General features: G+C 40.6%; 1 protein-coding gene and 1 non-coding gene across 2 annotated transcripts in view; both read right to left on the reverse strand.

The window, feature by feature from the left end:
• Window positions 1-11,663, reverse strand: part of MCM6 (minichromosome maintenance complex component 6) — a 42,500-nt gene extending 30,837 nt beyond the window's left edge. The window contains exons 1-7 of the mRNA XM_006169727.2: window positions 11,290-11,663; window positions 8,108-8,254; window positions 5,041-5,151; window positions 3,146-3,395; window positions 1,977-2,142; window positions 1,555-1,700; window positions 584-598 (exon numbers count right to left, since the gene is read on the reverse strand). Coding sequence (XP_006169789.1) covers window positions 584-598; window positions 1,555-1,700; window positions 1,977-2,142; window positions 3,146-3,395; window positions 5,041-5,151; window positions 8,108-8,254; window positions 11,290-11,663 — 1,209 coding nt within the window. The remainder of the gene's footprint in view (window positions 1-583; window positions 599-1,554; window positions 1,701-1,976; window positions 2,143-3,145; window positions 3,396-5,040; window positions 5,152-8,107; window positions 8,255-11,289) is intronic.
• Window positions 718-824, reverse strand: LOC114006387 (U6 spliceosomal RNA). Its single transcript, XR_003548108.1, has one exon. It is a non-coding gene; the product is annotated as a U6 spliceosomal RNA (small nuclear RNA).
• Window positions 11,664-11,707: the final 44 nt, after the last annotated feature.

Genomic DNA, 11,707 nt, shown 5'->3' on the forward strand with positions numbered 1-11,707 from the left:
CCCTCCAAACTGAGGGGTGGAGAACAAAGGAAAAGTATTAGTATAGCAGCGGCAAAAGGTGGGGCCAGAAAAAGATGTCATGGAGATTAAGGTGGGTGGATTCCACATGGCCGACTGCACAGTTCAAGTCTTAGAACTGGTGTGGACTGTAAAACACGTTGGGGACATGTGTGTACCCAAAATTCTGAGAGGAGACTAGAGAAGAGATTGTGTGTGGCCATCTCCTGGAGAGGTGGGGGGAGTGCTTTCTCAGCACCCGCCTCTGGCAAGAGCCTGAGCCCTACAGAAAAATTAAAAGAAAAGAAAAAAAGCAGCAGCCAAAATACTGAGAAGAAAGAACTTCACTACAAACAAGATATAGCCTGAGAGGTTAACTTCACAATTTGTGGACTGTTTTTTTTTTTTTCCTTTTTAAAAAAGATTTATTTTATTTATTTATTATTACAATTTTTAATTTGCTATAAGGCACTCACTAGAGAAAGAGAAAGAGGGAAAATGAGAAAGCAAGGCATCAGGTCTGGGTTTTGAACTGATGAGTCATGTGAATCACCCATGTGAGAGTCCAGTGCCTTCACCACACCACCTCTTGGGCCCCTGACTACAATGCTTTTTTTAAAAAGAATCTCCTTAAACTATCAAGGCCTCAGTTAAGACAGATATTTAAGTGCCATCATTTTTTTTTTTATTATCATCACAATCTTCTTTATATTACATATAAAAAATATGGAACGCTTCAAGAATTTGTGTGTCATCCTTGCGCAGGGGCCATGCTAATCTTCTCTGTATCGTTCCAATTTTAGTATATGTGCTGTCGAAGCGAGCACCCATCATTGTTTTATAACACTATCTAAGTGAATCTGGATGCTCATGTGATTAGCTACAGTGGAATCAATGATATGAAAATGAAGTAACAAAATCTTATGTTCACCCCTCTTCCCAATACTGGACTATTTTCCAAAGTTCGATTGAGGCCACAGAATCCAGTTAACTGAACAACAATGCCCTTCTCTCAGAAATAGCAATTAACTTTACTTCCCAGATTACTAAATCTTATTTATACTTCCTCCATTAGATGACAAAGGAACTGTGATACTTAAGAACCAACATGGAAAACTGCACTGTACTTAAAGCACTGAAGACAGACATGATAAAATTGGTTTTAAAGAACCAAGTCTCAACCTAACGCCCCACTTTTAACATCAATTAGACAACACACATTTCAGAAGCCTGTCACTTGAGACAGCCTCAGTGGAGCTCTTTCTGTTTTTGGAGGGGGAGAGGTTTTTGCTATAGCGCATGCTCGCCAGAAAGACAGAGAGAAAGAGAGAGAAAGTGAGACATCACTCCCCAGGGGGTTTGGCCACACTACAATCCCTTCTCCACTATCCACATGGGATCTTAGACATGGATGCACACGCGCCAGGCATGAGTTTAAGCCATTGGGTCTGGGACTCGAACTGCAATTGACTACATGGGATCCCAGCGACATAGCCATTATGCAAACTGCTGGTCCCTGCAGCTCTTTTTCAACACTGCCATTCTATTAATACTCACCCTTGGGTTGGTTGGTGCAACACAACAGGCAAGAAAGACCAGTCTATAAGAAAGGTCTCTAACACCAAGGGCCCGGAGTCCTCTAATGCCTTCTGTCTCATAGCCATCGACACCACTGACACGGGAATTAGTTTCTGCACGTGCTCCTGAAAGATTGAATGATAATGTGTTTTAGAGTGCAAATGTTAAGGGTGCTGAGAACCAAAATTATTCAAATAAATGAAAACTATAAATCCAAAGATTTCATATAACCTCGAAAATTTTCAGACCAGTACCCTTTATAACAAAGTCTATTTGTTTTTTATGCTCAACATACTTTCTTATTCATCCTCTGATAGGTAGCCAAAAACCGAAGATAAGAAAAAGATGAGGAGTTCTCAAGGAACTAAGAATTTGTTAAATTTGAGTCACAGATTACTAACCTGGTGTGCTAAGCTTGGAAACATCAGGTACAACAATCAGTGTCCCTGTAAAGTCACACTTGTCACCAGCTTGAGCTGACTCCACAGCTTCAGCCCGCAAAATTACTTCTAAACTTCGAGGGATACTCCCTCGAGGAAGCTCAGCTTGAGTTTCCTGAATACGAACCTGTAACAAAGACAAACAACTGAGAATGAGAAGGGATTCTGTTCATATGCTGTTCATCTACATTAAGTGCCACGAATGCGGACATTCTAAACTTCATCTACAATTTGGTTCCTGTTTCTATCATGAAAATCCTCACTGCTTCCATCCTAGCCTGTCCTTTTACTCATTCCTTCATCCTTCTTACCCACCAACTCGGTCTTCTTTGAGGCTTTTTTTCCTTAAGTTTTTTTGCAATAGGGTACACGAACTCATCAGAGTGAGTGAGTCACAGAGGGAAGGCAAGAAACCACCACCACCCCCCAGGAGGGATGGCCACGCCACTATCCTTTCTCCTCTACTCTCCTTTTGGGATTTTGGGCACATACACCTACATGCTTGGTATGATTCTCAAGCCACAGGTCCAGGACTCAAACTGCGGTTGGCGATTGGCAGTCCAACCCCTTAATCACCATGTCACTTGCTGGCTCCTCTAAGTCTTTTTAAACTCCATTTCATAATAACAATAATCATAGTTTTATTTTTTTGACAAATAGAGAATGTCACAGTCTGAAGGAACTACCAACCTAAGTTACTAAAGGTAAAAACATTTATATACTGACAACTGAAATTTATTACTAAAAGTTCTGGGCTTAAATCTATAGTTGCTTTTTTCATTTATGATAGAGAGCGTATGTGCATGAGAGAGAGTGCTCCCAACTGGGTCCTGTCACACTGGGACCCATTTCCTAAGATCTCAAGTACCTCAGGATCTTGGGTACAGAAGTGCCTGGCATGATCTCAGTCAGCCTGCAAACCCTAGGTCAGCCATTTGTGCCCTCCCACATTACATTCCAGGACACCGGTCTGTGCTACCTAAGCAGGCCTGTAAGAGTCACTTTGGATGATGCTCAACTTACATAAAAATTTAGTTTAACATGGTATAAATAAGCTATTTGAAGGGCCTAGAAGTGAGTTATCAGCACAGAATGAACCTGATCTAAATAGAAGTAAAAATAAAAAATACCTTTTGAAAATCAACAAATCTTGATTTATTTGTATCGAGCAAGAATCTTCTCCTGTTGGCACAAACTGGATTTCGGCAGATGTTTGGCTGTGTATATTTGAACTGCTGTTCTACATCCTTGATCACTGTCTGACAGTCCAGACACAGGAAAGTTCCACTGACAAGCTCTGGGTGAACTGGGTGAGTCCGCACCACCTGCCCACTGATGCGCGTGAGCAAACCAATTCTGGATGAGGTGAGTTCTCGAATCCTATTTAAAGACGAATGTCCCATCGGTAAATATTTATTTCACAACCAAGCAATCTTTCTGTCTTATAAAGTATCTGACAACTTATGCCTAAAATAAAAAAATCAATAGACATGGTATTTCTTGGACACTTCACAAGAACTATTTATTTAACACGCCCATTCCTAAATTACATGATATGTGTGCATCTGGGTAGCTCTGGCAGTAGATCCTTGGGGAAAAAAACCTGAGAGCTAAATTATACAATGTACACATATTTACAATAAAACTTTAATGAATAAATATGAAAACTAAAGGACATGGGGACCAGCAGGTGGCATCATGGTTAAGTGCCAGACACTCCCACATGGCCAACCACGGTTCAAGTCCTGGACCTGGTGGCTTGCTTTCTTACTTTCTCTCTCTCTCTGTCTCACTCTGGTCAAATTAAAAATTAAATGAATGAATAAATAAAATAAAAAGCAACCCATAACTAAAGAACATAAAAGAAATGAAAACTAATTATAAAGCAGGAGGATTCTATTTTCGTTTTATGTGCAAATAACGTGATAATCTACAATTTTTAAAAAAGCGTGTTCTATTCCTATGGTAACATTATCATGGCAACAAATCTTACACTCTGAAGTTCAGAAAGATTTCCTTCACTTTACAATCTCATTTTACATAAAAATCTTGTTAATTTTACAAAGTGTGTTTCAATGGTATAAGTTTTCAAAATATAGTTTCAATTTCTTCTGTAACATTATTTCTCCAAGATAACTGCTAAAGGGGTGTCTGAAAGTTATAAATGTAAGCTGATGAAAACTGTCTAATATTCATGAATTAGTGTGACTGTTGTCAGTTTTCATATTTTCTCATCACTAATGTTTCCCCAAAACTTCCCTCTAAGTTGCCCTAAAATGTGACAATCCTAAGAATGCACTTTGCTTCACTTCCCAACTCATCTCAAAAAAATAATGTTTCCCCAAAACTAAACTTTCTGGGTAACTGGGTTTAACTATTGAAAAAGCCAACTTTCTATAAAATGCATATGTAAAATCCTACTTTTCCTACTATTACATAGCATAAATTTCTAATCACTTTTTATAATTCTTATTGCTCTCAATCATGAAAAAATAATTGTACAGCAACAAATCTACATTTTGCATGATTTACAGAGAAAACCTAAGCCAGAATATTTTATAGATGAAAAAGACTGAGGCCCAGCAAGGTAAAAGTGATTTGTGTGATGTTACTCAGACAGCTAAGAGCAGATGGAGACAATCTCCCAAGTTTCTTGACTGCCACCTAAGTGGTACAGGTTGAGCATCCCTCACCAAAAATCCAGTATGTTCCAAAATCTGAAACTGAGCACTGATGTGATACCACAAGCAGAAAATTCCACACATAACCTCATGTGACATGTTGCAGTGAAAAACACTGCAATATAAAAATATTGCATAACATTACCTTCCAGTATGTGTATAAGGTATATATTAAAGCATAAATTTAATATTTAGACTTGGGTCCCCTTCCCAAGGTTCTCATTATTTACATGCGGACATTGCAAAATCCAAACATTGCTGGTCCCAAGTATTTTGAATAAGATACCCAACCTGTACCTATACTACCAGGTAAATTTCTTTCCTTCCAAAGAAAGTTTTCTTACTTGTGTCTGGTTGGCAGGTCTTGGAATGCAACATAAAAATCCTTAGCAAGGGGGATCTCTTTACGGTCTTTGACGAAGGTTTTCAAGGCCCGACACAGGTAAGGGTAAACTCTGAAAAACAGACAAAAAAAATTGGCAATTGATATCTTAGGAGGCCAACAAAGCTTTAGAACTTAAGGAAGGAGGGTAATTTTACTATCTAGTCTGGGTTCAGAAGACTCTTTCAATCCTCACCTATCCCACCATAAATAAAAACATCAAAGATACAATGTTGTACTTGAGTATCTGCTACCTTTAAATTACCCACTGTAATTTATCCACTCTAGGCCTCTCCAGACCTCTGTCTAAGGTGACTCCACTGAACAATCATCTTGTCACCATTATGCTCAACACTATGCGCTTCCTCTGGCTGTTTACAAATGAATTAAAGCAGCCTTCTATTTGGTGTCAAGTTCTAGTATATATATGTATTTTTTAGTTTTAGTCCTGATGATAAGAAATAAACAAGAGGGCCAGCCTGTGGCCTCGTGGTTAATTAAGGAAGCTAGATCCTATAGCTATTCATGTGGTTTGAATCCTGGCCCTGGTGGCTTAAAAAACAGGCTGGGTGTGTGCATTACGCACAGAATAGGGATGGCATGAACGAGGGATGAAGGAATGGAGGAGAAGAGACTACCAGTCACCATGAGTCCCCCCTTCTGAACACATGCATCCTCTGGCGAAGACAGGGAGAGGAGAGGAGAAGAGGAAGGGAAGAAGGTAGGAAGAGAAAAAGAGAGAAGGAAAGAAAGGAAGAGAGGGAAGGAGGAAGGGCGAGATAGAGAAAAGGAAAGAAAGGAAGGGAAGAAAGGAGGAATGAGGATGTATATTAATCTGACAGCAAATTGGCAAAAATGCTCTATTTGATTGAATAGTTGACTTGTGCATGTCTTTTGAGCCAAGTTCCTATACTTGCTGCAGCTTGGATCATTTAAGCAGTGGGATCTAGAAATTCTCTGAAAAAAGAACTTTCAGGAGAGAGAAATGCAGCATAGCTTGTTCATGAGGTAAAGCATAGTTGTTTCTATCACCAGGCCTGATATTCTACAATCCTCACTGGTATCAAGTTTCTTTCTACAAGTTTCAAGAGTAAATTCTGGGGCTGGCAGGTGGTGAGGTGGTTAAGGCACTGGACTCCCACATAGCTGACCACAGTTGGAGTCCCAGACCTGGTGTCTTGCTTTCCCATTTCCTCTGTATTAAATAATGATAATAATGATAATTAATAAGATTAAGTAATGCTAGGGAAAAAAAACAATAAATTCTGCTTATCCCACTAGCCATTTCTTGCTTTGTTCATGAGAGAGTGCTTATGTGCACATGTGTGTGAGAGGGGCACCTTCCACGAGGTCTGGTAACACCACGATCCCCTTCTAGTCTGTTGGAACTGAGGCATTAATGTGCATGTCTGATGTGTTTTAGGACAACAGGCTGGGGATTCAAACAGCATTTGCCATGTCTTATCTGGCTTTTCAAGAGCAGCATACTACTGCTGTGCGGTGGAGCAGGCCCCAACCTCCAATCATTCTTTTTTTTTTTTTGGAAAAGGTTTTTGCCATAGAGTGTATACAATTGCTAGAAAGAGACAGAGAACAGAGACAGAAGGAAAGTGAGAACTCACCCCCCCACCCCAGGATGGCCACGCCACAATCCCTTCTCTTCCATTTTACCCTCAAGAGTTTGAGCATGCACACACATATGCTCAGTGTGAATTCCAAGTCACCAGGTTGGGAACTTGAACCACAGTCTCCCATTTGGGAGCCTAGTGCCTTAACCATTATGCCACCTGTTGGTCCCATCTCCAACCACTCTTGATAGTCTGCCAGACTAGAACTATTGAGCCAAATCCTCCATCTTCCCATTAACCAGGAAAAGAGCAGGACAGTGTCACTTCATCTCTGGGTCTTCATTTCCCTTCCACAACTGTTCACAATGTTTATTATGAACTCATTATATTTATGCAGATTGTCATATTTATTTAATCTAAATATAGACGTTTGTATATAAAGATGTTTCTTGCTATGTAGATAAAAATGAAAGTCTAAGTTACTGAAAGTAATGTCTAATCATTGTACTTCCACAAAAAAATACTAATCAACTTTTAAAAGGTTTTTAAGTAATATTATATGACATGTAAAGATATTAAACTATTAAGTGAAAAAGGGCAGTAATTTACATACACAGTAATCTACAGTAATTTACACACATACAGAAAGCCCTAACATCTGATAGGAAATCCTCATGAAATGATACTTGTAGACTTGGAAGGTTCCTGGTATTCTGTTGCAGCAGACCTGCTAAAGGTAGCTATCTACAGATGGTGGATCTATGAAAATGTAAGAGATATGGGCCAGTCAGTGGTGTTGTGGTTAAGGTGGCTAGATCTCACAGGGTCAATTGCGCAGCTCAAATCCTGGACCCACAGGCGTGAAAAACACACTGGTCACGTGTATCTGTGCCTAAAACTCTGAGAAGAGATTGCTAAGAGGCTATCCCTCGAGGGAGTTCTCTCTCTCTCTCTCATGAGTGCACATGCCCTATAACAAATTAAAAAGAAAAAACAGAGATAATTTATTTCTCCCTACTTTCCTCTATTTTCTAAATTTTGTACAATATACATATTATTTTTATGATCAGAAAAAATTTAAAATTTTAAGAAACAAGAAGCATAAAGGACCCACATACTTTCAAAAAACACCTATTCCTGGAGTGGGGCTGGGGGCATTAAACTTAAACAAATGACGGCGATAGCACTACATGCTTGACACTAAGCGACTACAGTTTTCTAGGAAAACTATATAGAAAGCAAAGACTTTTAACCTTTGGTGGGAAAAGAAATTCAGTTCCAAAAGTGCCCAGATTAAATTCGTAGCAGAATTAGAATGATCACTGGCTATACCAAAAGGCCTCTCCTTGGAGGGAAGTAGTAACTGTAGCAGCTGCTCTTCTGCTTCACAATGAATACTTTCCAGTCCAGGCTTCCCAGGCGCCAGTGCTATTAAAGCAAAGACAAGGAATGCACCCGTACCTATAGAATTCTTCTTGAATGGTGGTGGAAAGTTGCTGATTAAATTGCTCCAAGTCTATAAAACTCACAACCAATGTGTTTCTCTCAGGACGAATTAGCTCTTCTGCTAACTGCAAGTATTTAATTTCTCCATCGCTGTTCTGGAACCTGTGGACAAAAATAAGTCAGATTAAACTGAGGAAGTAGGCAGTAAAAAGAATTTGGATACCTGATAATTGAGGGTATCATTAAAAGTCCTCAGCTTTAGGGGTTAGTCAGGCCTATGTTTAGTAATTCTAGAACGTGAGGCAGTTTACTTATTTGCTCTAAGTTTTTTTATTCTTTTTTCCTTAAAAAAAAAAAAAAAAAGATTAGGACATCAACTTATCTCATAAAATTGCTATAAAGATTAAACGAGGGCCAGCAAGTGGTTAAGGGCGCTGGACTCCCACATGGTCGATCACAGTTCAAGTCCTGGACCTGGTGGCTTGCTTTCTCACTTGCCCTCTCTCTCCTCTCCTCTCTCTCTCATCAAATTGAAAAGTAAATAAATGAGTGAAATAAATAAAGTAATTCTTAAAAAAAGATTAAATGAGAGCACACTTGTAAAGTCATCTGCAAAATATAAGAAATACTGGAAATATAAAAAAATAGGGAATATAGGAAAATAGGGTCTTTAGATTCTAAACTAAATTTCTTGATTTAACATTGTCCAGCTGATAAATACTATTTTTATTTGTTGTTATTATATAATATTGGATAATGACAAATCAAGAAATTCAGGTTAAAACTTAAAGACTCAATTTCCACACAGAATTTGATAACTGACATGACTTAAAAGAATCAGAATAAAAATAAGCATACACAGAAATGAGATGTTTTATTGTCCAAGACCTCAGGAAAACAGAAACACAAATGAGGTAGTTAAGATGCTGGATTTCTACATGGCTGACCCTGGTTGAAGTCCTAGACCAGTGGCTTAAAAATCACACCAGGCACATGTGCACGCCCCCAATCCAGAAAGAATGGAGAAGGAACTGCAGTGTGGCCATCTCCCCCACACCCGGGAGGTGATTTCTCACTTTCCCTCTGTCTCTCTCTGGTGAATACACTTGCCCTATGGCAAAACCTAAAAAAAAAAGAAAAGAAAAACAAAATAAACTAAGTTTTATTTTTTCTTCAAAAGGCCAAGCAGAATATCATACAAACAAATTTACTTTCTGTTCTTTTAACATATGTGGATTAGTTCTGACATAAAATCAATTCCTCTTTCTAATGTAGCATGTTCTGACTCTTCTGAATATTTATTAAATAACATCAATGTGCAAAGCACTATGCCAGAGATATCTCAAGCTGCAAACAGTAGTGTTTCACCCCTAGCATTGACATTCTCACAGGAGACAGTTAAGAGAGGCAAGAAAGATGCTTCTACTAGTGAGAAGTACAAAAAAATGCACTAGGGCAATCAACTAATTATGACTATAAGAATGTGTGGAAAAAATGCACACACACAAAACGTGGCATTGGAATTCAGCTTTGAAAGACATCGTAAACAGGTGGTAGGGAGACTGGGTACAGATGTTTCCAAGCGTGTGGCAAAGTCAAGAAAGACTGGGGATGACTCTGAGACAGGTTTTGAAAGACGAAACTGGAAAGAATGAAGAATTTGCCTTATCCCCTACATAATGGCAAACCAAAGTTGGTTTTGTGAAAAGGAGTTAACTTAAAAAACTGGGACCAGCAGTTGACATAATGGCTATGTTGCTGGACTCTCATATAGTAGACCGCAGTTCAAATCTCGGACCCGGTGGCTTAAGCTGGGCGTGTATGCGTGTGTGTCCAAGATCCGGAGAGGAGAAGGGATTGTGGCACAGCCATCCCCCCTGGGAGGTGCTTTCTGTCTTTCTGGCGAGTTCATGCGCCCTATAGCAAAAACCTCCCCCCAAAAAAACAAAACAAAAAACACAAGACCAGCACTTGGCATAATGGCTATGTTGCTGGACTCCCATGTAATTGACTGTGGTTGAGTCTTGGACCTGGTGGCTTAAACTCACACCAGGTGTGCGTGCGCGTGCCCAAGATCCCAAGAGGAGAATGGGATGCGGAGTGGCCACCCCCCTGGAGGGTGACTCCTCTGTCTTTCTGGCAAGGATATGCACCCTAAAGCAAAAACCTCTCCATAAAAAACAACAAAGTACAGAGACTATTTGTCTTGTTATCCCCAGGTTTGGCTGCACAGAAAAATGAAAACCCTTAAAGTTATTTAGTTAAATAAAATAGTTTTTTTTTTTTTTTAAAAAAATTTTTTTTTTTTTTTAGAAAAAAGTGTATAGTGTCACAAAGGTTAATGTCTTTGGCTGGGTTTTGAAGGATAAGTAGCTGCCAGACAGAAAATGATATTGACAAAGGTAGGGGAAGAGAAATTATGGTTTCAAGGACAGCAGAATTTCCTAAGATAGCAAGCAGTGTTATTCACAGTAGCCAAAAGATGGAACCAGCCCAAGTATCCACCCACAATGGGTAGATAAGCACAATGTGGTATTATCAACACAGTACAATGTAAATTTTTTTCAGCCTTAAAAAGAACATCCTGTCACATGCCAAACACAGATGAGCCTTGGCGCATTTTGTTGATCGAAATAAGCAGACAGAAAAAAACAGATACTGTTACCATTCTGTTTACAGTAAGATACCTAGGCTAGAATAGTGAAATTCAGTGACAGAGTAGAACAGGGGTCGTGGGGAAGGATGAGGAGTTAGTGTCTAATGGGTAAGACTTTCGGTTCGGGGAGGTGAAAATTCTGGAAAATGATGGTGACGGTTGCACATAGTGAATGCGCTCAACGTCACTGAACTATGTACTCAAAAAGGGTTTCAAACGTGTACGGGTTTTCAAACATGTAAATTATGTTACATGTATTTTTCAAAAGAAGAATCTCATTAAAACATTCCCAAGTGTTTGCGCTTCACCCTAGAGGCAGCACAGCGCAAGCTCTCGGCCAACCAGTGGTACACGTGCACTAAGAAAACAAGCAACACTGGGGGTGGGTGGGGGGTGCGGGCCAAGGAGTAGGGTTAGGAGGCAAAGGAAAATAAGGCGGGACGTGGGGGGGGGGAAGGAAAGAAAGAAGGTGTGGGTGGAGCAGGAGGAAGGAATTCTGAACAAGAGGTGTTTCAGGTCCTTTTAAACAGGGCACAACTACCAAACCACAAGACTCACGCTGAAACTTCCAACAAAAAAGGCGCCAATAATTGCCCGAGCCCTGGCTGCTGGAGCTCTGGCTCTGCAGGGCTCTGCGGGACCCAGGGCGGAGTCGGTCTCCCACTCGGCTCGCCGAACCGGGGGCCCCACCGAACAGGTCACCCGGGCTGTGCAAATACTTGGCTCCCAGAGTGCAGAGCGCTGGGCCACGGGCAAAGCGCTGTGCGGGGGCGCCGGGTACCGTGAGGGCTCGAGATGGATTTTCCCCGCGCAAACCAGCCCATGGCGCCTGGCCAGGAGCCTAGAGCGCTGCTGGCAGCTGTTTCCGGGCGCGCACCCATCGGTTCCTGACCCTGCGCGGGCCACAGATCCCATCCGGGTTCCGCGGGCTCGGGAGCCGGGGGAGGCCCCGCGCGGCC

The sequence above is a fragment of the Tupaia chinensis genome, unplaced genomic scaffold, assembly GCF_000334495.1.
Source record: "Tupaia chinensis unplaced genomic scaffold, TupChi_1.0 Scaffold147433_1, whole genome shotgun sequence".
Taxonomy (NCBI): Eukaryota; Metazoa; Chordata; class Mammalia; order Scandentia; family Tupaiidae; genus Tupaia; species Tupaia belangeri.